This window comes from Culex quinquefasciatus, chromosome 2 (assembly GCF_015732765.1).
Source record: "Culex quinquefasciatus strain JHB chromosome 2, VPISU_Cqui_1.0_pri_paternal, whole genome shotgun sequence".
Classification (NCBI taxonomy): Eukaryota; Metazoa; Arthropoda; class Insecta; order Diptera; family Culicidae; genus Culex; species Culex quinquefasciatus.
The window spans coordinates 158,536,367-158,555,207 of NC_051862.1; the positions used below are offsets into that span (position 1 = coordinate 158,536,367).

At 35.8% G+C, this 18,841-nt stretch overlaps 2 protein-coding genes across 2 annotated transcripts; both read left to right on the forward strand.

Annotated features, from left to right (window-relative positions):
- Positions 1 to 440: 440 nt before the first annotated feature.
- Positions 441 to 5,678, forward strand: LOC6038508 (thymic stromal cotransporter homolog). The gene is made up of 8 exons (XM_038250875.1): positions 441 to 581; positions 655 to 898; positions 963 to 1,076; positions 4,240 to 4,488; positions 4,549 to 5,030; positions 5,086 to 5,212; positions 5,339 to 5,495; positions 5,567 to 5,678. Exons 1-8 carry the CDS (start codon positions 441 to 443, stop codon positions 5,676 to 5,678), a joined length of 1,626 nt encoding a protein of 541 aa, XP_038106803.1.
- A 3,129-nt stretch (positions 5,679 to 8,807) lies between these two features.
- On the forward strand, positions 8,808 to 16,251 carry LOC6038510 (putative beta-carotene-binding protein). Its single transcript, XM_038257100.1, has 5 exons — positions 8,808 to 8,997; positions 15,035 to 15,123; positions 15,448 to 15,739; positions 15,803 to 15,949; positions 16,007 to 16,251. Exons 1-5 carry the CDS (start codon positions 8,910 to 8,912, stop codon positions 16,162 to 16,164), a joined length of 774 nt encoding a protein of 257 aa, XP_038113028.1. The 5' UTR covers positions 8,808 to 8,909; the 3' UTR covers positions 16,165 to 16,251.
- Positions 16,252 to 18,841: the final 2,590 nt, after the last annotated feature.

The following is an 18,841-nucleotide window of genomic DNA, read 5'->3' on the forward strand; positions in this document are numbered from 1 at the left end:
TGAAGTTATTTTCTAAAAGTATAAATGATCAAAGATCAGTTACAAGACCAGTGACTTCACTTCGATTAGCATAAATTGTAATCAGTAAAAACACCAAGAACCACGCTAATCGCTACACTAGTAGCTCATCTCCGATCATCACCAACATCAACCAACCACCAAATAAAATTAGCGAAACAGGTTTTAGTGAAGTTGGAGAAGACAACGCGCTGCTGAATTGGAGTTTGTTTTGATCAAGTCTTCGTCATGACGAAGTTCCACCACCATCAGGTCAACCCAGAGCAGTGTTGAGCCACTAACCGAACCGCACAGAGTGGTAATCGAAACCCACTTCTTCGCGGGTACTTGAACTCTACGAGTCAACACTTTTTGGGTGTGATTGCTTCTCGGCTAAGTGAGACGTTAGGGGTCTTTTGGGGGAAGAATTAGTGTTTATCGTCATGACAGAACAAGACCACGAGCTCCAGGATTTGGGGTGGTTCAGGAAGTTACGGTCTTACGTAACAATCGAACCGGTTATAGTGTTTTATATTTTTGGAGTCGTTTCGTCTACCGGACTTAAAGTATTCGAGTATGAAAAAGTACGTCGTAAAGCAAGGTGAGTTTAATTAGGTTAGTAGAGTGGAGATCAACGCTTTGTTCTAATTACGACAGGCATGTGCAACGAAGCTGGACGTAGATCTCGCAGTTTGTGAGTTCTTTCCACAACTAGAAGACAACAATTTGTGTGATGATGTAGCCACCGAAGAAATGACCAACTCGTCTTCAGCGCAAATGCTGTCCGCGATCGCGAACTTTACAACCGCCTCAGACCCGCATTTCAGTAAAACGGTTTGTTCGGCGAAAGAAAAGTCTATCAACGAGGTGGCGTTCCTCAATTCGTACAGAAGTATCATCAGTGAGTCACTCAAAAATGTCGCTTTTTGCAGAATGTTAGCAATAAAAATTCAACATACTTTCAGCTGGACTGGTTCAAGCGGTGGTGCTGCTTTTTGCGGGCAGCTGGAGTGATCGAGTAGGGCTACGAAAGCCATGCATATTGATTCCGATTGCGGCGGATGTTGCCAATTTCTGTGGTTTGTATAGCAACAAAACTAAGTTATTTATTTCTGTCAAAATTCCTTAGGTAGTACTTAAAATTTAAAAATATTTGCCATTTCAGTCTAAGAATGTTTTATGACTTGACTCACAGACAACTTGACTTCCTTTTTAGTATTTTTAGATGCCAAATTTAAAATTTTCAGCCTAATTTTAAAAATTTGGAAAAAAAACATATAAAAAAAATGCTTTATTCATTATTACAGTTAAGCTCATGCAAATATTTTTCAAAGTTTATGTCACCCAATTTTTTTAAATTGGCTCGAAAAAACAGGGGTTGCCCCCTAGTAGTATATGTCACTAGTTTCAAACAGAACATTTTTTTTTGGCACGAGTCGTACATTTATTCAACACGTTATACCGAGATGAATATTAGGGTGGCTTGAAGTTTTATGGGAAAATTTCAAAATGGACTAATTCAATCAGAACAGGCCTTTTTCGGTCCCATTTTGGCCCCCAAACAACCCCCCAAAATTTGGAAGTGATTGGATTTGACCCGGCTTTCCGCAAAGCGATTCAAATTTGTATGGAAAATCCCTCTTTTTTACATTTTGATTTTTATAATTTTCATTTTTCACTAAATTTAAAAAGTAACACCGTGAAAGTATAGTCCTGAATGTTCTCTAAAACTTTCCAGAAGAAAATATGGTCCTAACTTGCTTCTGGAAAAAGATACAGAGTTTTTTAAAGAGGCATTTCAAAATAAGTGCTGAAATAGTAGTTTATGCAACAAGATGCTAAAAGAGGATTTTTCAGCACAAGTCGTACATTTATCCAACGAGGTTCACCGAGTTGGATAAATACGAAGAGTGCTGAAAAAATCAAGTTTTGCAACGAGTTCCATACAACATTTTTTGCAATTCCGAAAAACACCCATTGAGTGAAATTTTAAGTCAAATTTTCATGTATTTTGTCAATAAATCGTTTTAATCAAAAATATGTTAAAAAGGGTTACTTTTCGAAACAAGTGCTGAAAAGTTCAACTTTTCAGCACCCATTTTAGTGCTGAAAAGTAGAACTTTTCAGCATTTATTTTGAAAAGTGTTGCTATTCGATTCTGTTCTTTTTGGTACAAAAAGTAGGCTATTTCGTTGTTCAAGAATGACAGGAAAAGTAAGGTGTTTCACGACGGAATTGCAAAAAATATATTTCTTGCCAACACTGCCAGTACTTCGGTAGATATTTCGAAATCTTATTTTTTAACGTAATAAGGAAGCAACCTAGCAAAATGGTGTCTTAGGAAAAGTTGTTGTATATGAATGTGGCTTTTATTTAAAATTATTGACATGCAGGGTGACACACCTACAGGGTGTCAACCAAGCCCTAACTTCTACTGGTGACCTTTTAAAGCGTTGTTGTCTTAGGAAAAGTTGTTAAACTACCTTTTCAAAAAAAAAAAAAAAATGACATGGTTGGAAGACAGGGTGGCACATCTACAGGGTGTCAAGTTGACACTGTCAACCCATTTCTAGCTTCTATTTAAGACCTTTTTGATCACTGTAAAGTGGCGAAAAAGGGTACAAATTGCAAATGAGGCCTGTCAGGCAAAAGGAGGCTGAACAAAAATTCGTAAAAAGTTGTATTTTTTCTGTAAATTGCTCTATAAAATGTAAGGAAGCTGAATAATGGAATTTATTCTGTAAAAATGTTCAGGGCATTAGAGCAACCTCTACAAAATCGGCGATTTAGACCATCTTTATTTTTTTATTCGGCTCAAACTTTGTGGAGGCCTTCCCTATCACTAAAGAAGGCATTTTGTGTTATTGGTTCACCCATACAATTTTGGCAGCTGTTCATACAAAAATGGTACGTAAATATTAAAAAATCTGTAACTTTGGTGTCTTCGGCCAAGTTGCTCATTTTTAAGCCATTCAGAAGTTTGGAGTTTGATTTTTTTTCCGAAGACTTATGATTTTTTTCAAATAGTGATTTTTGTAAAAAAAGTCTTGTACTTAAAATGTTTGACCCTAATTTTTATGTTAAATTTAATTTGCAAGATCGGAAACTGTTTTTAATCATGCGCAATCGATTCCCCTGGAAATTTTATGTGAATATACATTGAATATACATGACGAGTGCTAAAAAAATCAAGCTTTGCAACGAGTTGCTATTTTACTATTAATACAAGTTCAATAAAATCATCAATCAATATTGTATTTATTTGAGTACTGAATAATAGAACTTTTCATCCCTTGTATCGAAAAGTATTACTATTCTGTTATTTTTGATGAAGAAAAGTAGGCCGTTTTAAAACTCAAGTACGCCAGGGAAAGTAAGTTCACAATGGAGATGAAACAAAATCTATAAAAATTCAATGGAAATAGACTTGCAATCAACTAAAAACTAATTATTTTTTTTCCAAAAGTTTTCACACCTTTTCCCGATTTTGTTCAAAATTTGGTAAAAGCTTGAAAGCTCTTGTTTCATTATAAATCCAGAAAAAATTGTTAAATAATGCATTCTTAATAGTTTACAATCGATTGTACATTCCTTACTCCTTTGTTTTTTTTTTTAATTTTAATAAGGAGTAAGGGGGATTGAAACTTGCAATAAAATTTGCTTTGGCATTGTAAATTGTTTATTTATATCGTAATCTGTCCTTTTTTTCATATTTTTAAGTTACTTTTCCGTGTTTTGCTTATTTTTTGCATGTTATGCTAGGAAATGAAATCGTTATTTTTTGCATTACATAAAAATTTAACAAAAATCTTTTATTAAATTGTTTTGTATTTTTTTTGAGGGACTGCTTTATGTTTTCAAAGCAGCATTTTGCTGCAACTGAAATTTAGCAAACTGTTTCAAACATAAAAAAGCAATTTTTGCAATTCCGTCGTGAAACTACTTACTTTTCGTGTCATTCGTGACAAAAAAATTAAAACAATTTGTACCAGCCTAATACCTAAAAATTTATTTATATTTTTTGGGATTGCATAAAAATTTAAAAATTTGATCAAATTAATCAAAAGAAAAAAGTCCAAGTTCCACAAAGTTTCGCATTATTTCGAAAACATTAAAATATCTCTATTTTTAAGCTGCGATATTTCGTCATTAAAAACTCGAGGATGGTGATGAAGGACTCACGTCAAAGAAAATTCCACTTCAATTTTGTTTAGGATTTTAAATTCAATCTTTGTTCCACAGTTCTCATCCTTTGCGCCACCTTCATGCGCGAAATATCACTTGAGGTGACGGGCATCCTGCCGAATCTGCTCACCTCGCTCAGCGGGGGCACCCCCCTCGTGGTCACCGGCATGTACAGCTACCTCACAGTTTGCACCTCGGAAAAGAATCGTACCTTCCGGTTCGCTTGCGCTGCCGTCGTCATCGCCACCATCCCGATTGGGGCCAACTTTTTCAGCGGTTTCCTATTTAAATCGTTGGGATTTGTGAGTGAGTTGAATTTGATTGGGGATTTGGTTTTCAATGAGTGATAATTCACATTATTTTCAGAGCTTTGCTTGCTATGCATCGTTACGGATTCAATTGGACTCATGTACGGATTTTTCATCCTGAAGGAACCCACTGAAATTTCAGACAACTCCACAGTTCAAGAGAAAGAGTCACGCTCGAATCAAAATGGAGGCACACTGAACGAATCTTGGCGCAAACTGTTCGATTTCACCCTGGTCATCGATTGCATTCAAGTTTTGACGAGAAAACGCAACTTCAACCTGCGACTCATCGTGATACTGACCGTCGTGGTGTATTTCATCAACTATGGATCTCTGGGGGACGCGGAATCGGCGGCGATCCTGGCCTATCTCCGCTTCAACTGGATCACCAACCTTGGCACGTGGATTTCGTACGATCTGGCAACGACGCTGCTGGGAACACTGCTGGCCATGGGAGTGCTGAGCAAACGGTTCGGAGTGTCCGATTTTCTCATCTGTGTGTTTTCGGTGTGCTTCACGCTGGTTGGGAAGCCAATTATGGTGAGTTTTAATAAACTTTATTTTTTAAACATTAAATAACCTTCTTAATTTGCAGGCTTACGCAGTCAGCGCAGTAAAACCTCACCTCTACTATGTGGCCACATCGATTGATGTGTTTGAGGGTAGCAAAACGGTGGCCATTCGCAGTATAGTTTCCAAACTGGTGGAGCAGCATGAAATTGGTGAGTTAGGGAGCAACATTCGATAAATACCATGCGTCTCCATGAAAACATTGACTGAAGCATTTATTCAATGGAAACGCGTGGTACTTTTTATAATTTTAACAAATTTCTTTAATTTATTCACAGGCAAAATGCTCGCCATCATTGGGATTGTCGACTCAATGCAGGTGGTAATTTATCCCACCTTGTACAGTACAGTGTACCTGAAAACGCAAGACTTTTTCCTCGGGTCAGTGTTTCTGCTGAGTGAGGCATTTCTCCTAGTGTCGTTGGGTTTCTACATGTAAGAATATCACTTCCATAAGAAGATACAAACGAATTATTCATTAAAATAACTTCTTTTCAATTTTCTAGTACGTTATACTTTTTGGTAAAAGAATCCAACAGGAGGAAAGCAGCTGAAATGACGAAACAAAATGAAAAGGAGGGCATTGATAATCCTGCCATGGAAATTACATCGCTGTGATTTTGAAAATGTTTAAGAATAAATAAAAAAAACATAAATGTTGCATTTATTTTCCGTATGTTTTTTTTACCTCACCCTTCAAAAATGCCCTAAAAATCGAGAAGCAAATACTAATTTTCAAATCACTTTGAAAAATTATCAAATAGGAGTACACATCTTCCAAAAACAATTAAAAATGCATGTTCCATAGTTATTTTTTATTTAGCAAGAAATTTGAGGATGTTTTTTTTACAAGCACTTAATTAAATTTATGGTAAAATTCCGCAAAAACACATTGTTTCCGTAAAAATATATTGCCGATTCAATGAAAAATGCCCAACTCGCCGGCGAATAAGTAGCACTTTCTTTCCGAAAAAAATTAAGGTGTTCGAGTTAGGCAAAAAGTGAGGTATGGAATAATGACTAAAAAGTTATCTAGTAAAGTATTAAAATGTTAAAAGCATCGCAACTAGATAATTGTTTAGTACATAAGTTAGCTAGTAGCGATGTTTTTTAAAAAAAAACTAAAATTCCACCAATATTTTCGCTGACTAGATAACTTCGGAATATTTTAGAATAATTTCTAAATTTATTAATTAACCAAGATAATAGATAACTTCTCTTGAACCTTCAGCAATATTTCTGCTTATTAAATATTTTAGTAGCAGGAAAAAATGCTAAAATTTCAAGAAAGGTAACTAGTAGCAGGAAAAAAAAGTTCCAGTTATAGTTCCTACAAGTTTGCCTTTGACCTCTTTTTGATACGATGCAACGGCTTCGAGGTACAGCAATGTTTAAATTACGAAATTAAAAATTATTTAATTATTTGATTATCTAACGCCCTTTTCAACTATCATTCTCAAATGCAACTGGTTCCATAAACACAAAAATGGCTTATACAAGCCTGTATACAAATTAAAACCCGATTTAATATCACCAGAGGTGAAATAGAGCCTTTCTTACAAAATGATGAAACTCCGACAAATATATTGAAGCATTTCCTAAATTTATTTTATTAATTTTTCAGAAACATAATGATACCAACCAGTGAGAATTTGACCTAAAGCATCGAATCTTTTTAGGCTTAACCTCCAATGCCAGTACTCAGTCTTTAATGTTAGTCTATGATTAACTTAAAAAAATATGTTTCGATATTGCACTTTGTCGATCTATTATGAGAAGCCAGGAAGAACACTTCCACGCGCAGCGTAAAACGCGCAAGCGTAAATGTGCTGGCGTTTATGCTTCGACCTGATGACTTGTCGATCTTTCGAGCGAGAACGAGGCGGGACTTCGAATTTGATGTTCAGTATATGATTCTGTATAAACTAAAAATTTAATAGGAAAAAATAGGGTAAAAATAAGACGTAAAACACTGAAATGGCTATATCTCTGAAAATACATTTTGGAAAAGCTTCAAATCTTGGGCCCAAGCAGTTTATGGCGCATGTTTTCGAATGGCTTTTTGTTTGAAACTGAATTCTTTTAATTTGATAGTGTTATCTGTAAAATTGTCTAAAAAATACCTCTAAAAATGGCTTTGACCACATTTACTGGTCGAAAATTGTGAATTGAAAAATAAAATGTTCGTCTCCGACCCCACGGCTACAGATCTGAAATATAAATATTGTGGGTATTACGAGCGGTTTTCCAATGATGGAAGACACCAATTTTTAAGAGCGGATACAGACATCGCTCAAGTATTTCAGAAAAAGAGCTCTCAAAAATCAGGCTTTGAGTTCCGGGTTTCGGGCCAAAATTCAATCGAAAGAGCGCATCAAAACCTTCAATTTAGTAATAGGATTTTTTTCTGGGACGATTGCCCACCGTGCACGATTTTTTTAAGATTTCTGAGAAAAGCGTTTTTCCAAAAGCAAACCTTAAACCTTTCTTTTGTAAGAAAGGCAAAAAGTACTTGAAAAAATCTGTTTTGGGATTGAATTGCTCATATAAAAAAATTGAAAATTTTATGTCTCTCCCGATGGTACATATGAGGACTTGCGAAATTTTGTATGACAACAATGCTTTTCAATGCATGAGAGATTAGTAAGAAGATTATTCTTTAAGTAATATTTCGATTTTCTCTTCTCACAATGATTGGTGGTAATATAATTAACTGAATCAATATAAATTATCTTCGTTTTAACCCACCTACGTCACCCATTCAATAGTAGTTTATGCAACAAGTTGCAAAAAGAGGATTTTTTCAGCACGAGTCGTACATTTATCCAACGAGGTTCACCGAGTTGGATAAATACGACGAGTGCTGAAAAAATCAAGTTTTGCAACGAGTTCCATACAACATTTTTTGAAATTTCGAAAAACACCAATTGAGTGAAATTTTTAGTCGAATTTTCATGTATTTTGTCAATAAATCGTTTAAATCAAAAAAATGTTGAAAAGTGTTACTTTTCGAAACAAGTGCTGAAAAGTTCAACTTTTCAGCACTGAAAAGTGCTGCTATTCGATTCTGTTATTTTTGGTACAGAAAAGTAGGCTATTTTGTCGTTCAAGAATGACAGGAAAAGTAAGTAGTTTCACGACGGAATTGCAAAAATAATCTTTTCACACCTTCAACAATCAAGTAATTATTATGCAACTGCCCACTACAACTCCCTTCCTGCGAAAGCCTTATCATACCTTATATAGTATAAAGTATTACTTCTTTATGGAAATTACCGGGCATTTAATCATGCTTCGTTTTAACGATTAACCGGGGCGTCATTTCAGGATTACCTTTGAACTTGTCCACAATGACGTGCCGGCGAGGCTTCAGCCTCCGTCGACTTTGAGTGTTTAATTTCCGTTTTTCCTCTCCGCTACAGTCACACACCTGTGGCTGAACGTTGTCTACTACTCAGATTTATTCCTGCGATGCTGATGTACTAAAGTAAGTGGGAAAAAGAAGTTCTTAAACATGATACGAGTCGTCGCCGTACGGAGTTTGTGTAGGCTTAACATGGACAAAAAAATACCAGTAATTTTCAATTCAAGGCAAGTCGGTTAAAATCACCTCACTGCTGTTGTGTGATATAGGAGAGATATGCAGCAGCAGCAGCAGCACACTACTTGCACTCTGTACTAAGATGTGTTTCAGCGGCGTACGTATGGTACAACTAGCTACTCAATATAAATAGAGGTTGTTCTCGGGCAACCACTTCCAGATTACATTCTGAGCCGGGCGGTGCTATAACTTGAAAGTGGTGATTGTTAATTTTTTTGAGGAGGCAGTTGAAAGTGCAACGAATTGAAATGAAAGTTGTGATACTGCTTTTGGGCGCCTTGTGCGCCTTCGTCGCGGGCCAGACGGATTTCGTGGACGATCCCGAGGCTGAGCTGCGTAAGTGAATTCGAGTGCAAAGTGACTTGTGGAAATGACACGTGTAAATTATTTGCAGGCGTGTTATTAGCAAAGTGATAAAACGTTTTGAGAATGTTATTAGTGTGATGTATGGTATTATTTTTGGTGAATTACAAAAATCATCATGAGGAAGTGACAGTTGCTCAACAAATGGTGGTGGAGAGGTGACATATCAATCAGATTAAGACATGTTTAAAAGTCATTCCGGTTATTGTGTTCACTCGCAGTCATTAATTAATTTACGACTTGGTATGATAAACACAAGCAGTTGAGCTTAACTTCAGAATTGGTTGTTTTATTCCACTTTTTTTTGGGTGTGTTTTAGTTCTATCATTGTCGTTAACTCTTACGCGTATTTCCATTTGAAACGTGATGCAGTTGTTTATTACCATTGCGGTTTGTCATTGTATCAGTTGTATAGCTTGCTTCAACAACTTTTTTTATAGCGATTACAAACCAAATATTAACTATACGTACGTGCTTTGCTCACATCCGATTGTTTATCATTAAGAATATGCCTGTTCCTCGCTTAAATTGCATTGAAGTTTCTCTCAACTACTGTGCATGTTTCAGCAAGATTCGTAAAGCAGTTATCTAAGAAAACAAGAATTTTAAAATAAAATCAATCTTCTAAATACTGAAAAAATATAAACAGCTTTTTGTCATTGTGTAAAATTGTCTGGCAAAGAATGGAACATTTTTAGGAGTTTCAATATTAAATAATTTGTAAATGAAATCAATTAACTTCTTATTATTTTCTACGTGGTATGTTAGTTGGTTTCAATAATACAATCAGCGATTCTCAACATTATCTTTTTAGCTGAACCCTTTTAAATAATATTTAGCCACAGAGCAATTTTGGGCTTTTTTATATTATGAATTGTGTGACCATAGATCGGATGAAGAATTAAAACTTTACGAAATTTAATTTCATGATTTCATTCATGTTTTAGAAATTTCATTCATTTGAATTAATTTGCATTTACCCACGGGTATGAATCTTCAAGCAATTTCAATATGGCGACTTGTACCAGAAGAAACTGAGGCAGTTTCGCTAGTTCTGCGTGCACGTCCGCAAACATCGACCACACACATACTAACACAAAGCGCCACCAAGAGGCATAAGGTGATTACGAATATTTTTTGGCACTTTCGTTAAAAATATGCGGTTTTGCAAAAACAAATAACAAAACCAACTTTTAAGTGTAGTTCGACTGTCAAACTTGTAATTCGTTGCTGATTTGTTCGAAAATTTGTTGAAAATAATAAGTTTTTTTGCAGCACCCCTTTTGGACGGACATTTCTGTTGTCACCTTCTGTTTCCTTGGATTGGCCATGGATAATTTCACAGTGTAATAAACAAGGCAGCTACCACCACGTGGCGCCACTGTTTCGAATGAAAAAACGATACAGGTTTTTCAGACGAGTTTCAATCCCGTGATTTAACTTTAGATAGGGTTCTGAATACCTTTGTAAAAATGTACATATAACGTTTTATCAAAACCTAAGCCCAATGAAAACTGCTTTTCATCGATACTAGGCTTGATTCCATGCTAAGTGATTTCTCACGAAATTTTCAGACATTTTTCAATTCTCTTGAGGTAGAATATACCAAAACATTAAATGTAGGAAATTCTTGAAAATCGTCAAAATGAAAAGGAAAATTGGGCTTTTTCTCAATTCCGTTGTGAGACTACTTACTTTTTATGCATTTTCGAATTACGAAACGGCCTACTTTTAATCGCCAAAAATAACTCTTTAGCATAAATTTTAGTGCACAAACTCTTGGCTAACCATTGAAATTTTCATCACTTTTATATGTTGGAGTTTGACACATATCTTGACGGAAAATAACATACAAACGGGGAACAAACCTGTCACTGGGAAACCCATTTCAAATGTTATTTTATGAATTGCAAAAAAAAGGAAGGTCATCCCACATATTCGGAACGGTTTACAGATCGGCCGATGTTCAAAAAATCATAGGAAATCGATAGTTGAACATAATGATTTGCATTTACCTTCAAAGCTTTTCTTGTGATTTTTCGATTGATGTATCGACCGATTGTAAATTTTTACATTTTATATAATTTTTTAAAGAAAAACATTGACCCTTGAAATCCACAAATTCGGAATACTTTTTTTTTTTTAAACAAACTTTGGATATTTCCAGGAGTACATATTTGTAACAAAATAATAACTTCGCACACTGAAACCAATGAAACTCAAGCTTAGTGATGTTTTAAACATGGTCTGATAACTTTTTTGTGAAAATATCAGTTAAACTCAGGCGTTCCACAATTGTTGGAGGCACAATAACATCGCACACATATTTGGAGACAGTGTTTTGCTGCTCTGTATTAAATAGTTTTGAAATGAAGCTTTTTTGTTTCAAAAAGTACTACTTTTACTAGTGAAATAGCAAGAGAATGTCCAAATGAAGGTCCTAAAAATTGTAGGGTCGACAAAAAAACTGCATTTGGGATGCTATTGACAAATTATCACAAAAGTGTTCCGAATTTGTGGGTGTTCCGAATATGTGGGATGACTGTAACCGGTTGCAAAACTTGATTTTTTCAGAACTCGCGGTTAAAAAAATCTTCTTTTTGCAACTGGTTTCATATACTACATTTACATTAGTTTTTTCCAAGATACAATAATAGATTAACTAAGCTATGATAGCAAACACGTTATGCAATTTGTTATTTTAATTTGATGGACTGAAAAATATAATTTTATGAAAGCAATGTTACAGTCACATGCTTTATGTTTGGTTATAGACATTACAGTCACATGCTTTATGTTTGGTATATATAACAAAACAAAACCTTTCATAAGTTTAAAATGTTTTTTGCTTCTTATTCAATACTTTTTAACGGTGCACATCAACCAGAGCTTTTGCTCCCAGATTTTTGTTACAGACATTTTAGTATCTTCAAAACTACGGGTACTATTGAAATAGTTTTTTATTCATCCCCTAATGTACTATCCACAAAGTAATTTACAACAAAGTTTGACTAATTTTACAATCCCGATGTTGCAGGATTGGGTCCGTAAGTTTGACAATTTTGGAATAAGAAGACAACAAGTTCCTTGAGTGCTGTGCACCCTTAAATCAAAATTAAAATTGATTTTTGTTTGTCTAGAGCGTATACCTACAATGAAAAAAAAATGATGGTTATATTCACCAGGAAATTGTGACAGATTTTGTGTCAATAAAATGTGTAATATTACATCAGGAATTTGTAAAAAAAAAATAAATCAAATCAAATCAAATAAAATGTGTAATATTACATCAGGAATTTGTAAATATTCAGTTTTTGATGAATTTTCATCAGGTTCACATTTTTACACATTGTTAAGTAAAATTAATCAAATAAGAGGTAATATTCAACCAACCAAAATTTCAACCTTCCAACATTAAACTTTTTTTCTGTGTATAGGGTGGCAATGTATGAAACATGATTCGTATCAAAATTCATGCATTTCATGACACTAATTTTGTCGTTGACATTGCGCTGTTAGATGGATAACTGATTCACGTTGTTTCAATATCAGGTGACGAGATCATGAAAGATGAGACATTTTTTCAATTAGGCTTTTTCAAATATGTACCCAGAAAAGGCATTCAAACTCGCATGATTTCTTTTGAAATGTAACATTTCTGGGAGAAACCCACATTTCACAGATTTCCCTTATTCCATGAAAACGTTAATTTACTGAAAAAAATCATTTTTCTAAATGAACTTCTCTCACCAACGAAAGAGAGAGAAGGTGAAGGTAAATGAAACTGCTCCCGAGCTTCCAATAGAACATCGAGATTTTTTCAAGATTCAATGTAAATGGGCCAATATCCTGCTCCAAAATATTAAAGATCTGGCAACCCTGTCTCAAGGTACGACCACTTAAGGTGAAATTCCAGTACAACAGAAAATGGCAGATGTATCTTTTTTTTAGGGGCAAGCTTGCAACATACACTCTTAGGCAAAGTTGTAGAGCACTTTCCAGAGCATCCGAATATGAATCCGGTTTTAGTACAGCGTGAAACGTGAATTTTATAAACATCAAATTCCAACAGAAAATTAAATTGCTTTGCCCAAAGTGAGGACTAATCCAATCGTTCCCAAACATTGGGGAGTTATTTAGGTCCCCAAATTAACTGAAAAAGTGCTGTGCTGGAAAATCAAATATGAATCGTAAGATCTTCCAAACGAGTATAATTATTGAAAATATTGAAGATCTGGCAACCCTATCTGAAGTTACCACTTAAGGGTACACAGCGCTCAACGAAGTTGTTGTCTTCTTATTCCAAAATTGTATAGCTTACGGACCGAATCCTACAACAATCTGAGTGTAGAAACAGTCAAACTTTGTTGTACATAATTTTGTATTCAGTACTTTAAATTAAAGCGATAGTTTCCGTAGTTTGTAACAAAACTCAAAACTGCAAAAAGCTCAAGTTAATACTTGCCGTTATGTGATATTTATGAACTTTTTTTTTAAAGCTGGATCTCATCCGGATCAATCATCCAGAGTATCCTTGGAAAAGTCAACGAAAAAACGAAAAAACGAAGTTGACTTTATAGCTGTCGGCCACTATTGCTAGTACCAACCACTAGTGTATTCCTTTTATCTACAAGGACTTCGCCGCCCTGGGCTCCTAAGTATTTGAGTACGGCACGGAGCGACGGCGCCGGATACCCCTATTTACACAAAGAATTTTGGAGCGCCCGCCGCGGGATTCGAACCAGCAACCTCTGTTCCAAAATATGGAAGATTTGGCAACCCTGTCTCAAGTAATGACCACTTACGTAATGTTTCTGTACTTTTTTGAAGCCGGATCTTTTGTTTTTTGATTATTATCGACCAAAAACCATTGTTAGATGTTTGATAAGGGTGAGGAAGGTACCAGCCACATAGGTGGATTATGTTAGTTTTTTCTAATTAGGTTAGCGGATGCACAGAAAATCAAGAGTAATGTGATTGGGTCACGCACGAGGAACAGTGCGTGTATTATGCAAATCAAGATGTTATGATTCCCTGCAGGGTTACGATATAATAACAGTTCGATGTATACGAACTAATAGTAGCACACGCGTCCATTGTTTCGCGCGGGAATCAGATGTCTGTTGCCATGTATTTATTGACTTTGTGCTTCGAGGCTTCTCAGATCAATTTGAGGCAAATATTTGATTATTTTTTAACGATGTTGCATCGTAACATGCGTAGATTCAACGACACCTTTTTTGAAACTGTAAGATTCTTTATTTTAATTTTAAAATAAGCATATGTTAGGTTTATTTAAACAGTATCATATTCGAAACACAAATTCACCACAATTCAATGGTAAACGCCTTACGGTTATGCAACAAACTTATCATGAAGAGAGCAGTGTTTATTCAGTCCCCGAAGATGCGCAATTTCTCAGTCATAAATCATGAATGAACGCACAAGAATAAATTAACTTAAGCTAGAATCAATTACCTGCTCAATTAGTACTCAAAAAGATAGTCATTTACGTTGATTCTCACGTCGCAAGCCGTGCATTAATACCAGTTACTGCTCAATTCAAGTTTCAGAGCATCAACTCTCTATAAGGTCTGCATGTGTTTCTGTGTGTTGTGTGGATCTCACGGTCAACGTAACGGACAGTCGTAGTCGTTGTAGATCATTGGCCATTACGTAATACGGACAATGTCAAGCTAGGCTATTGCACCGGTTAATAGGTATTTAATTTGCATATTGTGCATATGTGTATATTATTCGCAGATCCAAGCAAATGTGGCGTAATCAAGTAAAACATCTTGCTAATCGTTCAAGTGAGAAAAACTCATAAATTAATGAAGATTCAGTAAAGTCAATCAATACCAAGAAAAACCAAAATCACATTACAAAGTAGCAGGAAAGGTGACATGTTGCTCACCTTAAGTTCGATCAGGTTTATAAATCGCTCAACAGCCAAGTTGTTCTGCTTCGATCCCACTTAACTGATTCTGGTTTCCGTTCTCTGTTACAGCATCGTACATGAGCATTTGCCGCCGTGACGACCCTGCACTTGGCGAGTGCATCAAGGATTCCATCCAGCGGCTACTTCCGGAACTCCATGTAAGTATGATCGAGGATAACCGAATGTTATTGTTTGCGGAAGTCAGGGGCTCGTTCATGTTGACACTGACCTCAGGTTAGATTTGACTGGCTGTTAATCGTGATTGTATAATTACTGACTAGCAATTTAGGGGCCATTCACAAATCGTGTGATTTAACTTAAGGTTTAATTTGTGTTTTTATATACATTCTGCAATTTAGTGTTCATGTTTTATTCATGTATTATGTTTTGAATATGCTACACTAAGTTGCTTAATTTTTTTTTTGACATTTTTAACAAGGCATTTCATATAATATAGAAATTCAACTCTCTTTTTCAACCAGGCCGGCATTCCCTCGATCGGTTTCCCCCCGCTGGAACCTTACTCCCAGGAGAGCAGCTACTTCGAGTACAAGAACCAGCAAATCCACGGCTCGGTGCACATCAAGAACGGAAAAACGTTCGGCATGACCCGGGCCCAAATCCGGGACGTGCGGGCCACCGCCGACGACGACACCTTCCAGCTGGAGGTGGACGTGCGCTTCCCGAAGCTGATCTCCGAGGGCAAGTTCAAGGGCGAGGGTCGCTTCAACGCCATCAAGATCGTCTCCAAGGGATTCTTCAACATCACGTTCAGTAAGAAAATTGGTTTGAATTTTTTGATGTGATGAAATTAACACATTTTGTATCCTTCCCCAGCTGATGTCACCACCACTTGGCAAATGTCCGGCAAAACCGTCGAACGGAACGGGGAAAAGTACATGCTGGTGGACAAATTCGACATGACTCCGGAGGTCGGTGACATGAAGGTGTACGCCACTGGACTTTTCCCAGATCCTGGACTAAGTATGAAACATACATCAAAATTTCTTTACCAAATTTTAAACTTAACCGCAATTTCAGACCAAGTCGCGCTGGACTTTGTCAACCAGTACTGGCCGGCCCTGTACAAGGAGATGCTGCCGGAAACGCGCCGATCCTGGGAACCGCTGATGCTCGATGTGGTCAACAAGATGTTCAATCGGGTTCCGTACCGAAGGCTGCTGCCGAAGTCGGAATAAGCGCGGTGCAGTGTAGTGCTGTGATTTGTGTTTTGGCTATTGTTGAGTTATGATAAGGTCAATAAAAAGAAGGAATGTGTTTAAAAATGTGTATCTTGTAATTCTCCAAAGTTAACATTGAAAGTTATTCAGTAAATCTTTAGAAAATCACTCTTGTTTGAAATGCCATTTGAAATGGAATCTTAAGCCTTATGTACAAATAAGTGATCGTTCACTGACAAATCGTACTCTTATACTTAGCTAAGCCTATCTAGGTAGCATAAGAGAGCGAAATATTGGTGATATTTGACAGAGCTCGGGGGTCCGCATTTAAATGCGACCGTCGGTTGATACATAGTTGACACGAGAGAATGTCGAGCTCAACACTCAAACAGCCGGACGATACGTGTCTCTTCTCTTTCTCTCTTTTTCTATCTCTTTCTTGCTTGTGTGGGCAAGTGTGGTGACAGCAATCGTTTGAATGCAGTCATGGGCCAAGTGATAGTTTTCGGTAGAATACAAACGAACGAGCTCTGCGCGTTTGAAAGATGTGGTGAGCGTCAAATTACTGGGTGAGTGACTTTGCGATGCACTTATTTATTTGGTCTCCACTCAAAAGTGAGGGCTGTCCATACCACAGTGCTATGAAAATATTCGAAAATTCTTTCCATGAGAAAGGATTTTCTTATCAAAAAGGTTCGGATTGAGACTTTTCAGTAAAAAATCAGCTCACAGACAAAAAAGTCCGACGTTTCTATTTCATTTTTTGATTTGTTTTAATTTGATGTGTTAAACAATATGGCCACCAGGATGACCTACGTAGCGGTTGCCTAGAATGACAGTGGCTCAGACTTAAAGGAAGAATCTTAAAATTAATGCCATATGAAGGGCCAAAAGATTGGTTGGACGCGAACAACCAAAATCACTCACGGTGTCCTCAGGGGTAGAGAATTTCTTTCGGACAGTAACCTCCAATAACTCAGAAAAAAGTCTGACAAAGTTGAAAAATAGGACTCGCATCCTGTTGGGGACTTAAAAAGGAGTGGAAGGCAAAAGGAAAATGACAGAGGTGAATTGATGTAGTAATTTAACAATCCTTAAGTACAATTACTAAATCATTTCCCCCTTGTGACGTAGTTGAGCAATTCTCTACGAAATCGTTTTTTTTTATTTTTATTTTTGTATTTTTTCAACTGGTTGAAACATTTTTGGTGTCTTCGGTATGCCCAAAGAAGCCATTCTGCATCATTAGTTTGTCCATGTAATTTTCCATACAAATTTGGGAGCTGCCCATACAAAAATGATGTATGAAAATTCAAAAATCTGTATCTTTTGAAGAATTTTTTGATCGACTTGGTGTCTTCGGCAAAGTTGTAGGTATGGATAAGGACTACACTGAAGAAAAATGATGCACGGTAAATTTTTTTTGGTTATTTTTAATTTCACTTTTCGTCACTAAAATTTGATTTGCAAAATAAAACTATTTTTATTTTTTTTCTGATATGTTTTAAGAAACAACAAATCGTCAGCTGTGTGCTATCTTGTGACATAGACCATTTTGGTCGAAAATGAGTTAATGATGACGTTTTGCTATACTTAACAAACACTACAAGATGCTTTAACCCGATTTTGGAAACTCGCTTCCGTTTCCCGGATATCGCAATACACACTTGTGACATAGACCAATTTATCATCAAAATGATCTTGCACACTTGTGACACGTCATACATGTTGTTGGAAAATGTGGAAAATTTGTCTTGTTTTTCACAAATTTATGTTGATACACACTTTCTAAAAGCAATGCAATCTTTTGTTTTTGAAAATATACTGATTAAATCGGTTAAACAATTTATTCGAGCTTATTTTAGTTTGTATGGGAATTCTGTGCACACTTGTGACACGTAGTACAATTTTACTTTCGAAACACACTTGTGACACGTGCTTTTCAGATTTTTGATTACATAATTTACTGTATCTTTTAATTGGTGTAACCAAATTAGTTGAAACTTGGAGCGTTTGTTAAGCGATAGTATACGAACCGATTGCTTCAAAAGGTTTGGCTCTACGATTCATAGTTTTGAAAATATTTATCAACAAACTTTAAAAATCGATTTTCTCGAATAGTACTAAATGGTCGTTGTCACAAGATAGCACACAGCTGACGATTTCCTACTCTCTTTTTGACATTATCCCGAAGAAAAGTCTATTTTTATGAATTTTGTGAAGAACATTAATTTTTAAACTGTTAAACTCGGAAACCACAAGTCGTATAAGGTCGATCAAGGACTCAATTTGAAGATACTTGGACGTCTTTCAATATTTTCAGCATTTTTCTTTCTACATAGGTTGAGGATGACTTTTTGGTGTAGGGAACTTAAAATTTGATAATCTATTCACTTCATTGTGGTAGTTTGTGGTATTTTTCAGAATAATCTCTTCAAATTTTTATTTTAGAAACAAATAGCGTCGAGAAGGCTTCGGTATTATTATTTTTTCTTTTTTTTTTTCAAGAATAGTTATACAATACTTATATTTTTTTTGTAAATTTAAAATTTCAGCCATTATTATGGGGATTACGGGTTTAACGAAATTTTCTACTGTTTGCTATTCCAAAAATTAAAATGTCTGTTTTAAAATTTCATAGATTTTAGAACTAGAAAGAACATTATTAAACATTCCAAATTGTTCGGTCCAGATC